The sequence below is a fragment of the Periophthalmus magnuspinnatus genome, chromosome 20 (assembly GCF_009829125.3).
Source record: "Periophthalmus magnuspinnatus isolate fPerMag1 chromosome 20, fPerMag1.2.pri, whole genome shotgun sequence".
Taxonomy (NCBI): domain Eukaryota; kingdom Metazoa; phylum Chordata; class Actinopteri; order Gobiiformes; family Gobiidae; genus Periophthalmus; species Periophthalmus magnuspinnatus.
In genome coordinates this window covers 15,986,086-16,010,211 of record NC_047145.1, presented here as the reverse complement: position 1 = coordinate 16,010,211, position 24,126 = coordinate 15,986,086, and the positions used below count along the sequence as shown (strand labels likewise).

General features: G+C 38.1%; 3 protein-coding genes across 4 annotated transcripts in view; 2 read left to right on the top strand and 1 right to left on the bottom strand.

Annotated features, from left to right (window-relative positions):
- The window catches only part of vipr1b (vasoactive intestinal peptide receptor 1b), a 40,993-nt gene extending 35,379 nt beyond the window's left edge, over positions 1–5,614 (top strand). Inside the window, exons 11-14 of the mRNA XM_033986100.2 lie at positions 18–147; positions 930–971; positions 3,199–3,442; positions 4,842–5,614. Of these exons, the coding sequence (XP_033841991.1) occupies positions 18–147; positions 930–971; positions 3,199–3,390 (364 nt within the window). The 3' untranslated portion in view covers positions 3,391–3,442; positions 4,842–5,614. The remainder of the gene's footprint in view (positions 1–17; positions 148–929; positions 972–3,198; positions 3,443–4,841) is intronic.
- A 6,439-nt stretch (positions 5,615–12,053) lies between these two features.
- Positions 12,054–15,668, bottom strand: sec22c (SEC22 homolog C, vesicle trafficking protein). The gene is made up of 7 exons (XM_033986140.2): positions 15,404–15,668; positions 14,898–15,109; positions 14,193–14,356; positions 13,926–14,105; positions 13,721–13,839; positions 13,585–13,650; positions 12,054–13,505 (listed from the first exon to the last, which is right to left on the bottom strand). Exons 2-7 carry the CDS (start codon positions 15,077–15,079, stop codon positions 13,305–13,307), a joined length of 912 nt encoding a protein of 303 aa, XP_033842031.1. The 5' UTR covers positions 15,080–15,109; positions 15,404–15,668; the 3' UTR covers positions 12,054–13,304.
- Positions 15,669–15,720: 52 nt separating this feature from the next.
- On the top strand, positions 15,721–24,030 carry nktr (natural killer cell triggering receptor). Of its 2 annotated transcripts, XM_033986133.2 has the most exons (17): positions 15,721–15,800; positions 16,374–16,447; positions 16,692–16,766; positions 17,394–17,501; positions 17,572–17,616; positions 18,343–18,430; positions 18,994–19,023; positions 19,098–19,243; positions 19,342–19,549; positions 19,633–19,782; positions 19,868–19,955; positions 20,065–20,213; positions 20,280–22,754; positions 22,838–22,909; positions 23,067–23,126; positions 23,210–23,308; positions 23,519–24,030. In XM_033986133.2, the coding sequence occupies exons 2-17, from the start codon at positions 16,390–16,392 to the stop codon at positions 23,586–23,588; spliced, it is 3,921 nt and encodes a 1,306-aa protein (XP_033842024.1). In that variant the 5' UTR covers positions 15,721–15,800; positions 16,374–16,389; the 3' UTR covers positions 23,589–24,030. The 2 variants fall into 2 exon arrangements, with proteins under 2 accessions (XP_033842024.1, XP_033842027.1); XM_033986136.2 differs by lacking the exons at positions 15,721–15,800; positions 16,374–16,447; positions 16,692–16,766; positions 17,394–17,501 and adding an exon at positions 17,851–17,874 and having other exon boundaries at positions 17,599–17,616.
- The last annotated feature ends 96 nt before the right edge of the window (positions 24,031–24,126 follow it).

The window sequence follows — 24,126 nt, the reverse complement described above, 5'->3', positions numbered from 1 at the left end:
TCCACTTGTCGTTTCAGGAGACTGGCCAAGTCAACACTGCTGCTGATTCCTCTGTTTGGGATCAATTTCATTATTTTTGCATTCATACCAGAGCAAGTGAAGACAGAGCTGCGACTAGTGTTTGATCTGATCTTGGGGTCCTTTCAGGTATGCACCTCTTTATGATCGACTATTATAAATAAATAATAGATTATAAATGATGGACAGTCATAGCTGCTCTATGTAACTTTTGTGATGGGGGGTATGTCACATGCCAGTCTCCTGTTGTTATTGCTTTAGCTTGAATATTCCACAGTATGGTGTTAAACGTATCTAGTGTTTTTATTGCTTGAAAATACCTTGAAAAGCATGAGGTGTTGCTTCTCCACAGATCTGTAACTTGGCCTGGTGGTGTCTATTTATTGAGTTTAATTTCCTACCATGGAGCATTACAAGCAAAGCAAAACAACCTGTATGGAGAGAAGCAGGTGGTGGACCCTCCATCCCAAAACTTACATAGTGCAGTTTTTAATTTACAAAATGTCTTAGTAAAACTGTTAATGATTCTCCATGCTGCATGGTGTTTTCAAGATGTGCAAGGATTGTGCTTATTACTCACTACAGCTTTTGGATAATAAATTCAAAGCAGACACCAGCATTGCTCAGTGTAATTCTCTGAAACTGTGACCAGTGCTAGTGCCTCAGTTTCATCATTAGTGTATTAAGTGCACTGCTCTTTCAGTTCTTCATAATAATGAGGACTGGAGAATGGAACCAGCCTCTTCTTGTTACTTCTACAAACTAGCTCTTTTAGTGTCTAATAAGTGGCACATAGGGTGACTGTACCATACAGAATGTGCCATGATAAACTATGATGTCGATAATGTAAACACATTTGATAGGGCGTTCAAGCCTAACACAAATTGTTTTTCTCTTTTCTTTCCATTTAGGGCTTTGTGGTGGCAGTCCTCTACTGCTTCCTCAACGGAGAGGTACGTCCTTCTCACTGTTATGTAAACACACTTTAAACAGTCAGATTTCCTCGTGGTTGCAGGCCTGAGTGCTATGATAATCGGCTGTATTTTTTAAAAAAAGTGTTTAAAATTTAGATGGAATGGAAGTTTGCCCTTTACTGTGAAAATTTGATATTGATTTTTTTTATGTCTTTGGAAATATCCACATAATGACAGTATGTTCAACATATTCACTGACACAAAATTAACTATAAGGTCAATTACTGGGTCATAATAAATAAGATTTATATGGAAAATGTATGGATCCAGTCTCAAACAGAAAAATGTGGTTTCACCTTTCGGTTATTTTTTTCTTTCAGAAACACTGAATCACCCATAGTTACATAGGCTTTTTATTGCAGTGATACAAAATGCAAAACAGTTATTTGCAGCCACCTAGGGAGTATTTTTAGGCCCCTTTCACTGTCTGAACTCATGACATCTAATTCTAGAGCATTATGGATGCATCCTATTTTTAATCAGTAGTTTCTGTGTGCATTGATAGAGTTACACAAACTCAGAGGAGCTGTGATTCACTCCAACCTGCTCCTCCCTTCGGCATATTTCTGGAGCGCTTCCCAAAAGAACAGCCTGGCAATAAAAGCACATTTTTAGCTGGAAGCTTCTTAGTGTTGCTCCGAGAGGCTACTTTTAGAAATTACATTATCCTCTTTCTGCGCAGGGCTGCACTCAATCTTAGAGATGAGTAAGATGACATTGTGCAAGTCCGACTTAGGTTTTAGGAAATAAACCCTAAAATGAACTGAATGAACAAGAAATGAAAAAGTAAATAATTTTAGCATACACATATATTTTTAGAATGTATTTCTACAAAATGAGCCATCCCAATTAGCAACATGTACAATACAGTCCTTTTATTCAGTATATAAGAACAAAACAGAAAAAGACCACCACTGCTTTTTTCATAACATTTCTTTGATCTGCTTCTGGACTATCCATTATATGTACGGTATATATATAATATTATGTATTTGTATAAGGATGTCCATTATTATAAGCATGTCCTGTACTCTTTCCTATTTGTACGAGGCCCACTTTCATCCGTACAGTAATGTAAAGTCCCTCTCCACCCTCTCTCCCACTGAGTTTGAAAAGAACATTGTTTGGGGACTGTTTTTGAAATATTGTTCTTTACTTTCATCTTCTTGCATTTTGCCAATCCGCTAGAGATATCCTTTGAGCTATTTTGAGCGTAGATTTTGCGTGGATTGAAATAAAATCAAAAGGTTTGTTTACTTGTTAATCAGTAGAAAAGTGATTTTAGTAATAACAGAACAAGTTTGAACATCCGTCAAGTGGCACTTGAAATTACAGCAAGCAGCAAGTTCTAAAACTGGGATATTGAGAATTCATCTAGAAAGCTGTTACAATTTGCACACAAGAAACACATTTTCTTAAACACTGATGCCAGAAAACTACTACTGTGCAAATTAGGAGAACTTTGAAATAGGTTTGGGGTGAATAGTGCAGTTACTAGGTAAAGGTCGTGGAATAAACTTTGAATTCAAATGTAATTATGCATGTTAATTATAATCTCCAAAGAAAATAATGCCAGACACAAAAAATATGTTAGAGCTCACTATGTTAACTGTCATTTTAAAGAAGACCTATTGTGCTTGTGTCTGCTATAGTTATAATCTATGACACCATGGGTAATTATGTTATAATTTGCTAATTTTAAATCGCACTGTTTATCTAATATGACTTAATCAAAGAAACAAGTCCACTGACTTCTACATTAGAAAACTGCGATTCCAATGGGAGCTGACGTCAGTGTAAACGTCATCACAATAAAGAGCCGTGTAGCTGTTGGCCCTTTCTATGGATTGCTGCAGATCACACTACCGAGTAACAGATTTTTTTTTTCATTTGTACCAAAATGACTACGCTATGCTGCTAAATCCTATGTGTATCATTTATTAAGAAAATAAAATTGAAAAATGAAGCAAATACAGAGCAGTGGAGGTATGCCGGTGGCAGTGAAAACAAGCACTGATCAGCAATATGGCGTCTTGGAAGTAAGCGAATAAAGATTGCTCCCCTTGTCATTTACCTTCTCGTAAACGCAACGGGAAACAACTATAACTATTAAAAGCACTGAAAGCAGAATAGGTCAGCTTTAAATCTCATCTTCATTACCTAGCTTCTACTACACAATTTACGCTTTATAATTGTTTTTCCATAGGTTCAAGCTGAAATCAAGCGGAAGTGGAGGAGGTGGCACTTACAGCGATACATGGGCCATGACACCAAGTACCAGCACCCATCCATTGGGAGCAGCAACAACTTCAGCACCCAGATCACCATGCTGACACGCTGTAGTCCCAAAGCCCGACGGAACTCTTCATCCTGCCATGATGACCTCTCCAGTATCTGACCCATCTCCCCATCAGCAATGCTAAGACAGTACTTCACACTGCAAGACCGTGGTAAGAAGACCACAAATGTTTTGTACATAGGAAGGAATCATGGACACCACTTTTGCACATATCACGAGGACCATTCTCTGTTTAAACGCACATTTTATTTTGTTCAATATCACTGTGGATGCTGCGGTCAATCATTATTAGTTTATAGTGTGAGCAGACAGTGGGCGAGCATCGCTTAGTCGTGGTAATGCTGTTAAATAGGGGATTTACAAGCAGCAAACATGTGGTTTGATCTCATTATGCGATGATTCAAAATCGGATTCCTTTGCTGGGATATCGACAAGAACCATGTTGATGCAAATACATAAGCTATTAGAGAAAAGTGAAACGTATAGGAGACTATGGCCATGGAAGACTGACCTTTGAATGTATTTTGTACGCAAAGAAGAAACAAGAGGAAGTAGTGACAGAAGTTGGATTTTGTGCCTGTCTTGCACTGTGGTCTTGCGCAAAAAAACAAAAAACTAAAGGAAACCAGCAAAGAAGTGTATTTTCATAAATGCCAAACAGACCATGCTGTAGAGCGATGACCAGCGTGATGTAATCCACAGTGAAGGCTCAGGAGAACCAATGCCCTTTGCTGCACTACTCATCCCATCAGAGACCACTGCCCCCTGGCTTTGATCATTAGCACCCCCTTCTCTGTGGGGAGTGACTGTCTTCATTTGTGTACATTTCGAAAGATGGGGTTCACACACTCCACTCACCAGCTGTTCTGTCCACACCGGACCACAAACAAGGAAATGCCTTTCAGACATGTTTACAATTTACATTGGGAAGAATCACGCACTGTTGCACAGGCATGTGGACATTGTAAAGTTTATGGATTTTACCACTCACTACCATTTTTCCATACAACTACATAATGTAAAATGGTTTGGCCTTAATGTATTTACACCTCATAAAATGTTGGTATTGGTAGGAACAAATATTAACAGAAAGAAAAATCAAAGAGGGGTACACAATTTCAAACACATCCTAAAACATTATCATTCACAAGAGGCATGAAATTGTAGTAATATGTGATGTATGTAAAAGGGTAAGAAATAGCTAAAGTAATACAGGACCCCGGTACATTTTCAAACATTTTAAAAGTACACGTTCAGCAGGGTTTTCCAACAAAAAGAAACATTATCTTACCTACACCATTGTGGCCTTTGAAATTAGATTAGTCAAATTGCCAGTTATTTTTACCCACCAACCATTTTTTGAGGTATGAATAAGTTGGGCTTTATGTTATATACAGTAATGTATTTGTGGTTATGATTTCCATGAATATCAGAACCTCTTGTACAGCTTACAAATATATCAAAATATTCTATGTGTTTTAATGTACGCTTCAATTGTGCTTGGTGTACTGTAGTGGCAAACATTACTACTCGAAATGCTCTCCTTTTAGAATATTCAAGAGGCATTGCTACTGGACTGGACAAGACAGAGAAGAGGAGTTTTTGTACTTAAAGGCAACAAGGATGACTGGCTCGGTCACGTTGTGTGTTTGGGCTCCCAGGGTCGTGCTGGAAATCACTGGTGTGTTCATGCAAGAAAAAACATCCCGAAACTCCAGGCTCCACTTTCAATCCAGGACAAACTCAGTTCACTGCTGATTACATTCAAACTACATACTACTCTTGTATATCTTATGCTGAATGTACCAATCAAGCATGAATGGTGTACTGAGCTGGGATAATCATTGGAGAGAACACACTAAAGACACTGTTGATAAAATACTATTGTGACAGTTTGTTTACAGTTTATCGGTAGCACTTTACTAAACAGCACAGTAATAGCACAGTAATAGCATGGGAATAGCTTGGTATCTAAAAGGTGTAGTCACAGTAATAACATTATAATTAAAACCTTCACACCTGTATTTCTACATTTCCCATTGTAATCTGATTAATCCTAACCTAGTATGAAGGCAAAATGCATTTACCCCAGTGACCATGACATTACTGTGCTGTAAAGAAAAGTACACCTCAATTTTCCATTGGCTTTAAGTGTTTCTAGTGCTGTACCTATATATTTAATGTGTGCAAAATGACTTCTTTGTGCAATGTTGTGACACTATTACGCTGCCAGCCGTTGAAACTGTAAAGCTGCCGTTGTACTGTATTTAAAGTCCACATTTGTGTACACCTGATATTTAATTTTGTATTTTCTGATGATGTATAGCAGTATGTAAAGATATACACTTTTGACATTATTACACTTGAACTTATGACTAAATAAATTATAATAACAGTTTGTTCTGCGCTTAAGAGTGTTGTTTTGTGTCTTGACAAGGTGCTAACTCGTCCGTGTGAGTATTAGGTGTTTAAGAACATATTTTTTGTACATATTTGCAGCATAGTTCTTGCCTTCGACTGTGTGCATGTTTTTAACGCACCGACACAGCGTGATATTTCAGCTTATCTCAAAGCAACATAAATGAGTGTTTGAAGCCACCATAGTTCTTTCAAACATGTATTTTTGCCTATGCTGCTGGGACTTTCAAAGCAACGTGAGTGCCTTGATTTATTTAAATGTAATGGCTTATTACTGTGGACTGAATGCAAGCCCTGTGAGCTGTATGAGCTGTAACTCAGTTGGTAGGAGTGTTTGTTCACTTATCCAAAGGTTGGCCGTTTGAATCCCGCTCTCAACATAAATATTGTTAGAGCGGTCAAATCCTCTGCTCCACAGGTTGGCGATAAAATTCCAGCTCCCACAGATGAATGCTGTTGTTGTGTCCTTGGGCAAGTGTCTGTGTACACTGGTGTATGAATGGGTGAGTGGTTCCTTGGTGTAAAGTGCTTTGAGTGCCTTGACGTTAGAAAAATGCTATATAAATCTGAGCCATTAGGCCTGAGCACCAGGAGCCTATTAGTATTGCAAAGCCGTCTTAAATGCAGTGACGGGAAATGACGTGTCCATCTTTAGTGAGTGGTGGATGGGCCGAGTGTGAAGCTCTACCCGCGAGGGCTGTTTGATGGTGCTTGTGGCTTTAATTGTTATATATTCTGGTTCCTAAATACCACCAGCTTTTTCTTAAGAGTATGTAAGGTTTGGAAAATCTTGTAGGTTTGTATAACCATTTACAGATTCCATTGCGCTCTATGATCAGAACTTTAAACCTCAATATTTCAGAAATACCTAGAACACAGATAGATCCTTATAATACTAAGGATACACAATGTATTCATCAGTGCAATTTCAGTAATTATTTGAATCCTCCTATCACTATTCTAAGCATCTCTCGCTTTAGGCTCGACTTGACTGGGGGTATGTGGTTGTTTTGTCTGGTCCCCGCGGGGCGTTGCATAAAGTCTATATACCCAGTTGTAGTAAACTCCAGCTATTTGAGTTAATCCCTGGGTTGTAGCTCAGATTTATTGCTGCCTTTGAGCCATGAAGACCTCTCGCTGTGCAGCTGTGTAAAACCATTTGCCAAACATCCTACATCACCCGCTCATTTTAAACGCCATCCAAGACAATCGAATATTTATGGCAATTGTAATTTAAATAATAGTGACTTATCTCTCTCTCTCTCTATATATATATATATATATATATATATAGAGAGAGAGAGAGAGAGAGAGAGAGAGAGAGAAAGAGAGAGAGAGAGAGAGATGTGTAAATACTTAAATAAATGTTTTGAATGCTGTCAAAATTCATAAAACAAGACGTCCATTCAACAGGATATTATTTTGAGATGGGTGAAATGCAGAGGCAGGTGTCTTGCCCCTCACATCTTTTATTATTCATGATACTGGTTAAATATTCATGTGACAAATAAAGAAAGGTTAGGACAAGCAAGTGCCACACCAAACACGTATTCAAAGCTTAGCGATAGTTGCATAGTCACATAAGATTCCCAAAACATCTTTATAAGCAGGTGATGTACTGAAAAGTTACACAGTGCACCTGGATGAATGTTTTGGTACCAGTTTATAATAACTACACCTTACTTAGCCTTAATAAAGCACAAACAAACAAAGTCTTAATTTATAAAGAACAAATCGTTTATAAAGAATGATTCAGGTTTAGTTTATTCATTACACATCTGTGGGCTATTAATCATGAACACATAACATATTTAGAACATATTTTATTGTTTTGAAAATGCTATATTCTAAAGTCTCCAAAATCAATGTATTAACACATTTAATAGCTCAGCGCTATCTCACCCCCCCTTCAGAGCACTATCACAGCGGCGGGAGCATGGGTGATGTAGGCTTATGGGTTTGAGCATTAGACAGGCTCATACTCCTGACCGCAAGGAGGTTTAGAGTATGGCCTGGGAGAGATCATTTAGATTACTCAAACATGTATGGATGACATCTAAAACCTCTTCAGGCATGTTTTTGATGAGGAAATCATAACATAGAAAGCTTCAAAAAGCCAATACTGCATGATACACTCTCTTTAAGGTTAGGAATGTATTTATAAGGAAATTATTTATTTATTTATATATTTATTGACTAGTAAAAATGTAGTTAAGTGTTACTGAATTAAATACATACTCATGCTTATTCTACTTTTGGGATTATGTTAATTATTTCATGCTGAATTACATATTGGATTAACACTCTTACCTCCATATTTGCACATAACAGCATGATTCAAATGCACTTCTCACGTTAAAGAACAGTATGGACGCCCACCCACCAAGTGTACCAAGGGCACATTCTTAAGGGGATTTCAATCAGTTTTGAAGTACAGGGTTCAACTGAGCAGGCTCTTTTACCAGACAGACCTTTCTCCTGTAGTTTGACATCATCTTTGACTAACAGTTATTTTTTCCTCCAGTTTCTAATAGGGCATTGTTGTTGTGTCTATGCTATTGTATGTACTGCAGTGATTTATGCACACCACACTTCAGTACAGAGCTATTCTTCTCAGCATGTGCACTAATCAGTCATTAGAGGCATGCACTTGTGTTTCAAACCCAGCTCTTTGATTTCCCCGCTGTAAACAGGCTGAAGGAAATACATTCACACATTTATTTAAAAGGAGGAAGCCTGATTTCACATTTGACACACATCTATTATTCAATCAGGGAAAGTATGACTCATGTCTACGCAGAGGTCCAGACTGCATTGTACTGCAACTTTAGAGCTCAATATTTGTAAACAGGCCAACACCAGCACCAGCAGTTGGATTATTATTAATGATCTAATTATGCCGTAAATTCAGCATTGTCAAATCAGCTCCCGGGGATTTCACATTAACTCTTTTTCGGCGTCTATCTGGGACCAGTCAGGAAGGTCTTAAAGTCACCCTCGTTGGGGGTTAATTATTCACTCTGAAAAAAGGCATTAGCATTAACAATTTTTAGGACTTAATTTTGAACTTTTTTCACAGTAACTTGGAACTATTATGAAGAGTTAAATTCAAAACAAATTAGACTCTGTTCATTAAATCTTAATTTTCTTAAGGACATTTTACCATGTTATACATACAAAAAAAAAAGATCAGACAACTTGATACATAAATGTACATCTACAAAAATGTACAAAAATCTATCTTATCTTTAGGCTTCCAGTGAAAACATCTCACTTTGGTCAACTATACAATAGGCATGAAATGTACAGTGTCTGAACAATACAACCCACAAAATATCATCTGACCTCTATCACAAATGGCAGCAGGCCCCTGGATGCTCCAGTGCATACATAAACTTACACAAACATACATAATTTTTTTTATTGGGAGGAGTTCATTTGGAAATAACCAGTTGTTTCAAAAACAAGATTAATTCAAAACGTTTACAACCTTATTCTACACATGTTAGAAATTAAGCCTGATGAACTATCAGATGTTGGAAAAATAACAGAACCTACAATCAAAACAATATAGTTTAATGTGTACAGTTATTCATGTAATGTTTATATGTTATAAACTGTGGTTTGAATTACTGTGGAGAAACCTGCAAGTGCTTTGTTGCTGGAAACACAGACGACAGCCAAAGAGACTTCTTCCCTCGTTCAACACGTTTAGTGCATATGAGAGGCAGGAGAACTCGCGTCACATATGCTACAAAATCTCAAAGTTTTCATTAGTTTACAATTTCATTGACTTTTGTGGTTGGACATGGAAAGCAGATATGTTCAAACTCAGCACTACATTCTGAATCTTTTTTCTTCAGATATTGGAATTTGAGTAGTAAAACTATGACGTTTGTGTGCCAAGAGTACTTTCCAAATATAAAATGAAAACAAGAAAAGCCCTTGACTAAACTGACTACAAGATCAGCTGCCTGAGCTGAGCTAATCTTTGCCGTCCTCTTTGGTCCTCTCGATGTTGGTGAAAGAAGATGACACTGAACCAGCCTATTAAAATAACATAATATGCTCACCCTTCCCCATTCCCCTTACCTGACGTTTGTTTACCTCACCTGTGTTGTCTGGTCTTCTGTGAGGCCAGAGCTGACACACTATCAGACTGCAGTAAGATAGATAGTTTTAGTTCAGAGGTAAAAGCTCATATCTATTAACCCACAAACAAAGGAACTTTACTGTTCCATTATTTTCTTTATTGGTCTGTTAAAATGGATTACATTCATTACTTAGAAGCTGTAACTAACATAAGACATGCCCTTCAAATAAAAAAACCAAAAAACTATGAGTTATCTTTTTCTTATTTTCTGAGATTGTTGTCACGATCTTGAACCATCTTAAAAATCACCATATATCACACACTGAAAATCATCTGTCCGCTTTGTCGAGATTGGGTGCACTGCTGAACATCAAAAGCCTTGGATTGTGAATTATTGCCACATGCTATAATAAGCATATGAGATCTGCCATAGCCTTAAGGTGGAGGAGGCGAACCTAAGATCTACATGAGAGCCTGCTGTGAATGGAAAGCTGCTGTCACTTCTCCCTTTGCTGTAGTTATTGTGTGGAGGTTTAAAATATATATTATTATTTTAGACTTTACACAAAAAGAGGAGGATAGTTTTATGCAGTGCTGGAAGAACTGCTCAATTTTGTTACTTGAGTAAAAGTACTGGAGCATAAAAACACTCAAGTAAAAATAAAAGTATCACATTAAAAAATCTATTTAAGTAAAAGTATTAAAGTACCAGTTTAAGAATCTACTTAAAAGTATTTCACGCAGATTTTCTCGATTTACCAGTCAGTCTATGTTCCTACCTTCACCTATGGTCAGAAAGGACAAGATCTCTGCTCAGTTACATGGGAGGAGCTCAGAGTAGAACCGCTGCTCCTTCACTCTGAGAGGATCTAGCTGAAGAGGCTCGGGCGTCTGTTCTGGATGCCTGAACCACCCGCCCAGGATAAGCAGAAGAAAAAGAATGAATGGATGTAATGATTTTGATACAGATTTGTGCTGAAATTTGTTCAACAGAAACAATTGGATCGATTGTTGTTGTTTTTTTCTGGCTGTTTTCATTTATATATTTTTGTTTGCTCAAATTATGAACATGTTGAAACCCTCAGCCTTTTCAGCAGATCTCAGACAATAATAAAAATACTTTTACTTTACAATCGCATTTAGAAATGTTGTGGAATAGAAGGTACAGATACCTGCTCTCAGATGTAGTGAAGTAAAAGTAAAAAGTATAGTAAAGTACAGAAATGTATACTTAAGTACAGTGTTTTACTACTTTTACTTCATTACCTTCCACCACTGGTTTTATGTGTTTTATTATTAGTTTGTACAGAAACCCAATTCTGTTCCCAAAATAGGCTATTTGAATCGTCAATAGCACGATGGTTGTCTGCTGGGACTAACCTTGCTTCAACTGAGGCAAACAATACTTCAAATATCCTCCCAAATACTAAAAATACTTTCAATGTAATTTTGAGCAATGACTTGTTTACCACTTATAAAGATTGGGTCTTTCAATCGTACTTTTTCAATCTGCGACTATAATCAGGGATATTTTGGAAGCAGGATGGCTTAGTCACTAAATAAATATGGCTGAAGTAATATCTGGCACAGACTGAACAAGTGGTAGAATGAAAATATGTAACTATTAAAGAAATTGCGAAATGGCTTCTATTCTAATCTAATAAATTACTGAATTGTTTTGTTTTTTCCACACAATATATGCCTTGTTTCCCCCTTTTTGTGTAGATAATTTTACATTTTTATTCAATGATCTTGACCAAGTCTGCAGACTTGTATGGCTATTTTATCTACCTCTGTGTAGCTTGGTGGATAAAATGTCCCAGAGTTTAAGCAGAACATGAGGTGTGGAGTTATTGAAAGCTGTGGACAGGTGTTTGACAAAAGGTCATTATAATCGGTCAGCACTTCTCCACTGGAGTCGTGCTCTATTGATGGGAGCAGGATTAATTCCAGGTCATGTATAAGGAAAGAGCGTAGTAGGCTATACTTAGACTAGATAAAGTGCTGTGTCTCTTTATCTCTTCTATTTTATCAAGATTACTGTAATTCTCTCATTATTATGGCGAAGATTTAATACGTTTACATAAGTTTCAAATCTTTAGTCAACACTGAATTTCATATGAGCTTTATATAAATAAGATGAAGTATAGCTCCCTCTGGTGGACAAATGCTTTTATGTAACGTCCCAGTTTATGTGTAATGTGTAATTTGTTGACGATGTAGCCAATAAAAAAACAAACATTAAACATTTGGTTTGTGAAAAGACTAGATTTATTATTGAAATGTCAGATTTACCTCAGTATAGAAAGTATAAACAGTGTATTTGGCAGATACAATGCATGTTACATTAAATACAATTGTTAAACAGACTGTAGCTAAACCATTAATGTTACCGGGTAATATGTAAACCCCAGATTCAGATAATTTACAAGCCTTCATGATCACTTCAGTTTAGCTTGTTCTTCATGTACATACACTTCGATTTCATATTAATTTGGTCAAAATATTTTGTCTTCCAAGGACATTGCTTGTAAAAATCAGTGTTGAGTCAATTGACATTCTCTCCATGAATATAGTAATACATATTGTAACATATTAATTTCATGAAAAGTGTGGACGGGTTTTTGCTGATATTTTAAATGTTTCCTATTTTTCCATCTAATAGTGCAACTACAGCCTTAAAAAGCTTTCTACAAAAAATATTATAAACAACCCCAAGCTTATTAAAATTTAAGTCTATTAGCAGCTCTACCAATGCATCCATCTCCTTCTCTATGCTTCAACAAACAAACCTAAAAAAACAAAACAAATTAACCTCAAAATAAGTACAAAAACCCCTGATATCCTAAAGATATTTCTTTTGTTTAGCTTAAGCAGACAACATTCGAAAATATCGGTCCAACATAGACAAATACTAGTGCAGCCATGTTCAAATAGTATCATTAACATTACTTAAATAAGTCAGTGCATTCAATCAGATAATTTTGTAATGCTATTTTTGTTTATATGGCGTCTTAAACATTAGACTAGATTTTAAATGGTCAAAAACATGCTGCATACAAAGCTGTCACTTGTGTACATGTCAGAACTGTAAATGTAGTTATAGAATTCGTTTTTTAAAAAGTTATCCATTCAACAAATTCCAGTGAAAATGCAATTAAGTCCCAAAATAGTTGTATTTATCAACTACAATATTTTCAAACTGACATGTATAAATAGCAGGATGCAGTTTAATGTACCAAGCAGACCCCACATTTGGTTTGGAAAGTTCCAGCAGAGAATAAGTTTCATTTAAAACGTACACCCCTGGAGCATTTTATCTTTTTAAAAAAAAAGATTACTTGTATCTCTTTTACAGTGTTTAAAACCATACATATAAAGTGCATGGTAAAGTTATTTAAAATGTTATGCTCATGAAATATGTCAAATAAAGCCCTTTGCATCTTACCTCCAATTAACAGAAGAAATAAAAACACCAAAAATGGAAAACCACTCATCCCTCTCACACTCCACAGTCATTGATTTTGTCTTGAAGTTTGCGTGAGAGAATGAGGACAGTGGACAAGCACGCGACAGAGATGTGGAAAGCCAGCTGCCACATGTTCCTCAGGCCGAGCAGATACAAGTTGCATAAGACGATCACACTGAGCAGAGTGAAAGATTTCAATTTCTTCAGAGAGGAATGGAACACGTACAGGTGGCACTGCCGATAGAAAGTCATACAAGGGATTTGAAAAAATAAACCAATATTTAAATTCATAGATAAATTGAATGAAATTTACCTGACAAATGCCGCTGATAAATGCTAGAAGAAATGCCACAACATTCCAAATACTATCGTTATCATCCTGTGTGTAGCAATTATTCATATTAAACAAATTCTTCGTACCAGAGCTTTGATCCTGACATCATTCTCACCTGGAGTGTATATTCAAAAAGATGTACTCCACGGATCAAATTCAGAGATGCACACACAATATTGAGGACCAGAGAAAGGACTCCAGGAGCTGTTACTGGTTCAAGTCTTACGTTTTGTCCTATGGCAATCAAACCTCAATTTACACAAACATTTCCAACACATGGGATATCAATGGGTTGTTTTTTTTCTGATAAAAGTTCTTACCAGACCCAGAGGCAGGCTCTATATGCCCATTAGCAATGCCATTGCTTAGGTCCACCTCTTCAAAAGTGATAACCTGAGGTGGGTGGATTTTCAGATCATCTTGGACTTCAGCCAATGTCACCTCCAGAGCAGGACTACCACACTGGTTGTACTGCTGCTTTAGCCTCTGAATAGTACTGTCTGTTTCAATGTGGCCACAATAAAAACGTGTAAACAGAAGGGTATGCTGTAAATGAATATTACAAGAAAACATTTTTTTTAACTTACCAAACTCTAAAAATGGATACGGCCTGACTGCCAGAGAAACAACGGCACTGCTGAAACCTGCCGTGAACTCCCAGCGCAAGTCTTCTAGAAAGCAGAAGGCCTTAGCTACAGGGAGGCTACAGTGACACACGGTCATGTAGGATACACCATCAGAGGAGGTGAAGCTGAAAGGAACAACAATGCTTAGAAAACAAATGGCCAGACATAGTACAACAAGAATGCTCATGACACTAATAATCATTAATTGCAGTCTCATTTGTCAAATTGTTTTTACAATATAATATTTTAACATTTAACATCAAGCTCTAAAGCAGCCAGGCACTTGCTTAGAAACAGGTTGTTTGTTGGCATTATCAAAATATACCAATACTAATCTCTCAACCTTAGAGGCACATAATCACACACAAATTTGATGAGTGTATCCCTCAGAAAATCTTAAATAAATCCAAACAAAACCACAAAAACAATGCAGCATTTTTATAGTTACTGTTGTCTAATTAAAAATACTTAGTCAAGATCTAGTTGTAAGTTTTGTTTAACCAAGAAACTCAGCCTCTAATCATATTGTTGTTTAAAATCCATACAGATTAGGGATGACATTGCAGACTCCTGGTCAAAAAGCATCTGACTTTCACAGCAAAAATGTAACTGTGTTAAGTGAGGGCAGACCAGTTGAGATTTGAGCCACTATTGAATAATACTCACTAAATGTGGAGCTGCTGGCCCTTGACAGTGCCTCTGTCGGGAAAGCGGTCCAGGGCCTTGCTGATGGTGCGGAGCTGATGTTTGCGCTCCTGCAGCTCTGGGTTGTGTTCAAAGTCAGTAGAGGCCGACAGAGGGAGTCCATCCCTCACTCGAACCACAAAGGCAAACAGGATCATGGACATTATCCAAAAGCTCCATGAAGAGCACAGTGCCTGCAGAAGTGAAAGAAGAGATAAACATCTATAACCAATTATGTTGTTTGATATTAACATAGCATGCGTTTGTAAACAGCAGTATAATCAACCCAAGAGTTATAGGTTTAGGTCCAAACAGAGGTTGGTGAGGTGATGGTACTTCAGTGGAAGAATGCTTGCAAAATAATAAGCAAGAGGAGGATGCTGTAATATTGTTACTGACTGGAGACTAAAGTGTCTGCAGAGCTTTGACTTACAGACGTAATGCATCATCTGTGAGTTTAAAAACAGCATTAAAACACAGTTTCTTACCTCGGTAGCATTGTTCTAGCGTTTATTCGACACCTGTTAAATTAGCTTCTTCGTAGCATCCCCATGCCGTAATAACATGGTTATGATACCCAAGTTAATTGATCGCTATTTAGATTTGTGAGCATACGCGTCAGTAATGTAACTTAGAAGTAAAATCACATTTCAGTTACAGCCTTAAAAACAAGGTAAAGACTATCAAAAGCACAAGACTTCCTGGTGCTGCTACTGCTACAAACCACAACAAATCCTCTACCGGTGGCCGGAAGGGACAAAATTGTACATTCAGGTTAGGTTCGTAGTAGCACTGCGTACATTCTTTCTTTTTTTTTTTTTACTAAAACTGCCACCTTTTGGTCACCACCAACTGGCTAGTTTTGTCGCTAGCTAGTTTATAGAGGTGAGTCGTTCCATTTAATATTAATAAACAAAGGATAATTGTTTGTTGTATTTAGGTCGGATGATCGTACTCTCAACTTTAGCTACGTAGCCATTAGCATAGCAGCTTAGCTGCTCAACCATTTTGGAACATGGATGTTTTGGAAGCATACGATTTGTTTCATGTGTTGCAGATTTAGAAAGGAAGGTCGATCAACACACGTTTCTTTCTTTCAGTTTGCTATTTTGTAAAATTGGCATGCATACAATTACACATTTGACCTCTCTTAACTGGTCTGGCAAATGGAATGTTTATTATTCGTTGTGTAATCATGCAACTACTGTGCATTGGCTGTGACCAGCTAAGTATTTATAAAATGTATAATTCACAATGATGCATGATTAAATCTGGCAAATGTGTTATGGTCCTCTCTCACTCTGTCCATCCTTGTTCCCTCCCCTTTACATTTGTCCTTCCACAAATCGCCTCCAACTGCACTGTAATTTATTGTCCTAGAATTTTGTGACAGACAGGGGGACAGCATGCTCCTTCTCTGCAATTCTTATCTGTGTTGCTTCTTTCCTCATTTTTTAGATCTCCCGGAGTCACAATGGGGGTAAAAGACGGACCCCAGTGTTACTTTGACGTAGAGCTCAACCGGGAGCCAGGTAATTTACCTATGAAAATCTACTACTACTTTAACGGCATGATTTGAGAGCTCAATATATTGTAATAATGATGGTAGTATAGTTTATAACAAATGTATATGACTCTATCAACTTGTTAAACAATTTAGGTTAAGTTCCTCAGTCAGTGTGTGTTTTACTTTTCCTTTTTATTTCACATATTTGTTGAACAATATGTTTCTAGAAAACTAGTATTTAATAGGAATACCTGCTTTATTTTTCACAGTTGGCCGTATTGTGTTCCAACTTTTTTCTGATGTGTGCCCCAAGACAAGCAAAAACTTTCTCTGCTTGTGCACTGGTAAGTAATGTTTGAGTTTTGCATATTATAATTAAATCTCCTTCAATGTTGTGCTCAGGAGCATGAGAAAGTACAGACCACCAATTAATACTTGTGCTCATATATATTCTGACACCAGGAAACTAGCTACAAATGGATAGAGTGACTCTGGGGTCCCCTCTGATATTTGATGTCCCTGAGTGGTACAGCATGTACAGCATGTTACTTAACTTGGCTGTAATTCTACAAATAATCTGTAGATCAGTAATTTTTCACCCCATCCTCGGAGCAGGCGAGGTCAAGCACAGTCATAGTTTGTCTGGGTGTATATTTTTCATTGAGGTGTCATTGGCAATAAAATGAAGCCATTTGTAAGTGGGCTTTTAGTTTCTTAGCTGTTTTTTGAAGTGGTGTTCCGTATCCTTTACACAGCACTAGTGAAAGGGAAGCATGGAAATGGGTAACCTAAGATGCCCATCTGAACAGTGAGCCCAGTGTTCAAGTGTTTATTAAAATCTCTGATCCCTTTTTTATCTTTTACCATAAAGTAAATTAACCTTTACAGCAATGTATTTTTTTAAACATCATTTGAATAATTTATCACAATGTGCTTTGTCAAGTGCTGATTTCAAAATTTGTTCTTTTCAGGTGAAAAAGGGACGGGCAGAACTACAGGAAAAAAACTTTGCTATAAAGGGTCAACATTTCATAGAGTTGTTAAGAACTTTATGATCCAGGGCGGCGACTTCACTGACGGTATTTACAGGTCATATTTTATCTCCCACCCATTTGGATAATAAAATAACTGACTTATCTGTTTTGGCAGGCACCGGCAGGGGAGGGGAATCAATATATGGTGGCTACTTTGAAGGTAATTCTAAAATACTTACCTAAAAGGCTGTTAAGAAGTGTCATAATTTGTGCATGAATGCTGCATGTGTTTATATTTTATTCTTCTTTGACTCTTATGACCTTCACTTTCCATTGTAAAGAGTATTTTATCCAGTAGTGGCCTTTATCAAATCAGCATGGAGAGTAGGCATTCTCTTTATTGAAAACTACAATCTTCCTGCCTAAAATGTTCAACATATTCTTTTATTTATAGAGTGGTCTTTTGCAAAATGAAAAGGTAAGAGATGTACACAGCTCTGTAACACCATGCCAACATTGACCCACCACTTTTCTTAGTCTAAAAAAGTGCAGTGTTATTGCACATGTGCAGAAGTGAATTTGTACAGATTTTCCATCTTACCCCAGAGGCCTTTCACAGCTCAAATGACTCTTTATGTTACATGTGTTGTATTTATAGCAGCCACATTCTTGTATTGCTGCCAAATGATGCAGCAGTACATAGCAGTAGGTTTTTTACTTGAAGGAGCCCAAACACTAGTTATGTAGGCTACATAAGCAAGCACAACATTATATTGAAATCCAATTGCCACAGCATTTTTATCCCACTGTAGAGAATCTCTAAAAGGTGAGACAATGAGTTTTGAGACTTAAAAATGTGCACCCTGTTTTTGCTGCTGAACATTTCCACCTTCATTGTGAAGGACACACACTAAGACTGTGACTCTTGTTTTTCTGCCTTCTGCAGATGAGAACTTCACTCTGAAACATGACAGGGCCTACCTGCTCTCCATGGCCAACCGTGGAAAAGACACCAACGGCTCTCAGTTCTTTATGTGAGTTTGAACAGAATTAGCATCATATCATTTTCAATATCTGCTCTTCCCATATCCTGTTTTGTTCTGTTTATTTCACTAAAGCTGTAGAGTAGACCTGTCATTAAGTGTTGATACTCTGTCACCGTGTGCAGTTATTTTAAGAAACATGGAATCGTACCTTTTTTACCTACAAATGTTACATTTTTTCTCTTGCCATTTTTGTGCAAAATTTACAGAATCTCTAGCATCCTGCTTCTCTAAGGTAATGTGTCTCCAAGGCTGTGCTTCTCTCTCCTGACTGTTTTATTTTAGTAATTTATATTGCAGAGTATGTCGTTAATGATATCTTAAATACTGTTGGCCAATGGAAATATTTGCTCACCTTACTATATTTTTACCTATTAGAAAGAAAATGTTATGATTTACTTACTGATTCCAATTTACACAGAATTATAGCATCCATGAGGGTAGGTAATTTGTGCCGATTACACAAATGGTTGTAGATACATTTCTACAGACTTCTCTCTTTTATCCTGTTTCATGTTCTCTTCACTGCTGTTGGCTGCCTTATCGACAAACAGCACAACCAACACAGCACCTCACCTTGATGGGTATGTTAACTCTAATTAATATATTTTCCAATCAATTCCTCATTATATTAACTATGCAGAATATGTTGGCACAGAGTCCATGTGGTTTTTGGATCAGTCATCTCTGGATTTGAAGTGATAAAAAAGATTGAAGGTTTAAAGACAGACTCAGCAAGCAGGCCGTATGCTGACGTCAGAGTGGTGGACTGTGGACAGCTAATCACCAAGTCTGCAAATGATGGTTGGTGTCAATTCATGCCGGCTTTTATAGCGCAGGGGTTGTTGTGTTTTTAAAAGTAAAATTTCTTAACATGCTTTGTTATTTCATCTTTTCTTCAGTACTTGAGGATATAAGGAAGCAAAAATCCAGGTCTGTTGAATCACATTCTCAGGGCTCTCCATGCACTTTGTCACTGGAATCTGAAAATGAACATGATGTTAAGTCAAAAAATCAACACAAGATTAAGAAAACTCCCCAAAGAAGACAGCCCAAAAAAAGACGCAAAACTGCAAAGCAGAACATTTCAGAGGAGCAATCAATACAAAGGTGATTCTTGTAAAGCCAATGACTATTCAAGTCGTTCACTTAACCTAGACAAGTTTCATATGTTTCTGGCTATTCTCTTACAGCACAGAGCAAGGAGAGATTGAAGCAGAAGATGAAAAAGAGTGCATTAAAAGAGAGAAACTTGTAGTGCGGCCAGAAGAGATCCCCCCGGTCCCTGAGAACCGCTTTCTTCTTCGACGAGACAAGCCCCCTAAAAAAATTAAAACTGAGATGTGAGTTTGATCGTCATGGTTTAAAATCAGTGTTGCATTTCTTTGGAAAACATTTACTAATGTGTAATTTGTTTGGGTTATTCAGACCTGTAAATGATGAAAATACAGTTCCGTCTGAACAGAAGCCGTCAGTGTCTAAATCTGGAAGAAAAATCAAAGGCAGAGGAACAATGGTACATCCAACTTAAGAAGAAATATGTCAAATTATGAGAGCAACAGAAAGATTCACCCATATCTTGATAAGTTATTAAAAGAAAAAACTTTTTCTTTTTTGTTAAACAGCGATACCACACACCTACAAGATCAAAATCCCGCTCTGTGTCCATAGAGGAGCGGGGAAGCAGTGAAACCCCTCCACATTGGAAAGCAGAGATGAAGAGAACCCAAGTCTATCAGCCTCCCAGCACTGAGCGATGGAGTAAAGGAGACAAGTATGACCGAAAACTGTTTGTTTAACATGTTTAAATGTACAAATAATCTATTGTGTTTTTCAACAGACTTAACCAACATACTACTAGCAGATGGGATGACAAAACCAACTCTGCACGATCACAGTCACCAAAGCGATCTCCTGCCCACAATTATGAACATTTTCGCCCAAAACCCCCACTAAAGGAGAAAAAGAAGAGAAAACGCAAGAGGAAAAACAGAAAACGAAAGGCCAAGAAGATTAAGAGCACAAAGAAACCAACACAAGATCTTTCAGATGGTGAGAGGCCTCCGTCTCCAGAGAGGAAATCCAAAAGAAAGCATTCCCCATCTCGTTCCCGGTCCAGATCTTCCTCATGTCGGCACCATTCCTCAAAGAAAAGGAGTCGGCGTTCTTCACGCTCCCTGAGAGATTCACACTCGTATTCCAGATCGTATGAGTCCAGTCGCTCCAAGTCCAGAGGAAGATCATACTCAAGGTCCAGAAGTCTGTCCAGATCTCACTCCAGGTCCAGGTCTAGATCTAGATCTACATCCCGCTCTTACTCTCGATCCAGGTCCAGATCCCAGTCCAGATATAGTTCCAGGTCTGTGTCCACATCCAGAGATAGAAGTTACTCACGGTCTCCAAGAAAAAGAAAATCCAGTAAAACCAAATTGTCAAAGTCTAAGAAGAGATCTGAAAGCAAGGGAAGATCTAGTCTGAGACTGCCCCCTGTCCCGGGACCTGAGGTTGCCCCGGTGATCCCGCTCAGCGAAAGCCCTCCTCCTTCACGCTGGAAACCTGGACAGAAGCCGTGGAAGCCCTCCTATGTCCACATTGAAGAAATAAAGGCCAAAGTATCTCGCAAGACACTTTCATCATCTGGGCAAACGGCTGATGGTGCAGAAAAGGCTCATAGCTCTACTGCATCAATTGGCCTGTCTGGAAATACCGGAGATAGTAGGAAAGGTCGCCAAGACTCTCGTAGTTCATCCAGAAGCAGCAGTTCCAGTCACTCGCGCAGCAGGAGTCGTAGTAGGTCTAGGTCAAGATCCCCAAATGTAAATAATAGCAGGTCATCCTCTGAAGAGCATTCAGGCTCAGAAAACTCGCCCCAAAATCCCACTTTGGACAAAGATTGGAAAAACTATTACAGTTCATTGAGAAGGGTACAGAAGTATATATCCATTGCCAACACATATTCCGGATCTAAGAGCAGGAGTGAGAACAGCGATATAACAACTGAACCTATAGACAATGTAAACAATGGTAATCTAATGGATCAAACGTCTCTTGGGAATTGTATTAACAGGTCTGAATGGGATAGTGACAGTGACAAAGTTACCCTAAGTACTGCCCTTTCAGTGATCCAACCAGTTGAATCAAATCAGGTAGTAGACCAACACTTATCAACCATGACCGGATGGAATTCTGAAAGTGACAATGAAAACGTAAATATCCGGTTGTCAGCACCATCTGAGAAAGAAGAAGGTGAGGCTAGTTCAGAGTCTGAGGATGAAGCGCTCAAAAGGACGTCGGAGGCAGTGAATGCTCTGGAGCGCAAAGTGGCTGCTATGGCATCCCCAGATTCAGATGCTCCAGAGAGGCACAAGAGTAAAAAGAAATCCAAACGTAAACATAAACACAAACGCAGAAGTGAAAATAAAAGCAGTAAAGATAAAGCAAAGAGGTCAAAAAGAAAACATACAAAGAACGTTAAGGGGACTTTCCACTGGCAGCCACCATTAGAGTTTGGAGAGGAAGAGGAGGATGATGATGCTAAAAAAGAGAGAAGCAGCCCAAGGAGAGCCAAAGATGGACCTGAAAGTTCCCCCAGCATGGACAGAGGGAATGACATGTTCAGAAAGAGCCCCAGTAAAGAAAAAAAGAAGGAAAAATCTCCACAAATTAATGCCCTCAAATTACCCAGTGTCAATGAGAAGACGGTGGCTGACATGGAGATTTGTACTCCAGAGCACAGCACAGAGGCAATATTAGACCTTGTGCCTTCAGAAAATGGCTCTGCTTCTAAGATTAAATCAAAGTCCTCGGGCGTTGTGAGCAAAGAAAGCGTCTTACCTCAGCTTGAGAACAAAGAGCACAATAGTACAGCCCCAGCAACTGCAGAGGGAAAGCAAGCTGAAACAGTGAAACCACTTGGTACTGGAATTGCCTTGAAATGGAAACCCTTAAAAGGAATGTCCGCTCCCCAAAATATGAGTGTAGCACCTGTAACTGTAAAAACTGTCCAAAACCAAAAGAACCAAGCTTCCAGTAAACAGCACGGAGTCCGAATGGAAATCAAAAGCCAAAACCGTGTCAAACCTGGATCGCTTTTCGATGAAGTGCGTAAAACTGCACGACTTAATCAGAGACCCAGAAACCAGGAGAGCTCAAGTGAGGAAAAATCTCCATTGATAATTCACAACAATAGCACACGCTCCCCCAAAAAGAGCAGAAAGTCCCGGTCGGCGTCCAGTCACCGGTCCAGATCCAGAGGGTGGTCCCACTCCTCCAGCCGGTCCCGGAGCAGGTCTCGCAGCTCCAGCTACTCCTCCAGGTCTGATCTTGTGCCTGAGGATCTGTTCAAGAGGTGTAGACTTTTCTTTTAACATATCTTTTGTACCTTGTGGTATGTTTTAGAAGCCACAGTAGAAGTCGACGGAGAAGAGGAAGATCACGCTCCCGCAGCAGCACATACTGTAGTTACAGAAGGTAGACACTAAATATTTATAATTTCCTACAATAGAACATTGTCATAAAGTGACTAAAAGTGTTGTCTTATATGGACAAAAAACGATAGTTCAAAGTATGGTCCCTGTAAAGTATAGCTTTTCATAGTTCATCTGTGTTTATCTTTTTTTCCCTTCAGTCGAACATACAGTCGAAGTCACTCCAGAAGTCGCTCTTATAATCACCGGAGGAGATCCAGGTTTGTTCCCAGTATCACTAATGTTTAAGTGCTACACAATCCACCGTATGCTCATTATTGTCCTCCTTATGTACAAAATCCAGGTCTGACTCCTATGACAGTTACTCGAGTAGAAGTCGTAGCGTGAGTCGGTGGCGAAGGCGACACAGAAGTGACAGTTACAGGAGCTCAGGACGTTCCAGGTAAAAATGGCTGCACTGGCATATACAAATATCAATTTTAAGGGGAAAAAAATAGAATAAATAAAAAAAGACCACAGCCTGCAGGATTCTGTTTGTTCATCATCTCTTCTCCCTTGAGCCAAAGACACTATTCATTGCACTACTAAATAAAGTTGGTTAATGTCTCTATACTTCTTTGGATACTTTAAAATGAATATGATTCTTCTGCAGGTCATACCGTTCCTCCAGCCGCAGCTCATCCAGGAGGCGGAGTCATAGTCGCAGCAGCCGCTACAGTTGAACCTCCTCATGACCACACAGTCTGGACACTGTATGCAAAGTTATGCTCGCATTTATATCTTTACTCTTTAATACTGTACTGGACCACCCTCAGTTTTACTTTTCTTTGCTGAATGTACTGTAATTTACACTTCTTTACTAGTTGAAAATTAGATTAAAACAGACAACAGGATGAAATCTTGCAAGTCTGCAAGAAACTGTTCTGACAAAATAAATTGATAATTATGTAAATATCTGCTTAAAATGGTCCAATTACATTTTGTACCTCTTTAGTTTTATTTTTAGTATTGCCCCTCTGTGGAAAGGAGCTGGATTTTAGGGGAAAGTTTACCTGATTTTTTTTTTTTTCCCCCATTAAATAATGGGGTACTTTTTACTGTTTGAATGTAACAAAATATTAAACTCCTGTGAATGTTAATTCAATAAATATGTTTTATCCTGAACTTTCTCTCATCTATCAAGATTAAAGAAGTGGGTCAATGGCGCCACCTAGCTGATCATTTGGAATATGAATTTTGAATTGCTTTTGGGAGCAATTA

Bases quoted from the DNA above. Each gene is read 5' to 3' on its own strand.
- nktr (XM_033986133.2), top strand. From the start codon at position 16,390: ATGGGGGTAAAAGACGGACCCCAGTGTTACTTTGACGTAGAGCTCAAC. The intron at 17,502-17,571 runs GTATTTACAGGT...CTGTTTTGGCAG, and splicing joins GGGCGGCGACTTCACTGACG to GCACCGGCAGGGGAGGGGAA. The intron at 17,617-18,342 runs GTAATTCTAAAA...TGCCTTCTGCAG, and splicing joins ATATGGTGGCTACTTTGAAG to ATGAGAACTTCACTCTGAAA.
- sec22c (XM_033986140.2), bottom strand. From the start codon at position 15,079: ATGTCCATGATCCTGTTTGCCTTTGTGGTTCGAGTGAGGGATGGACTC. The intron at 14,357-14,897 runs GTGAGTATTATT...TGTTCCTTTCAG, and splicing joins GGCCAGCAGCTCCACATTTA to CTTCACCTCCTCTGATGGTG. The intron at 13,840-13,925 runs GTAAGAACTTTT...TGATTGCCATAG, and splicing joins AGAGCCTGCCTCTGGGTCTG to GACAAAACGTAAGACTTGAA.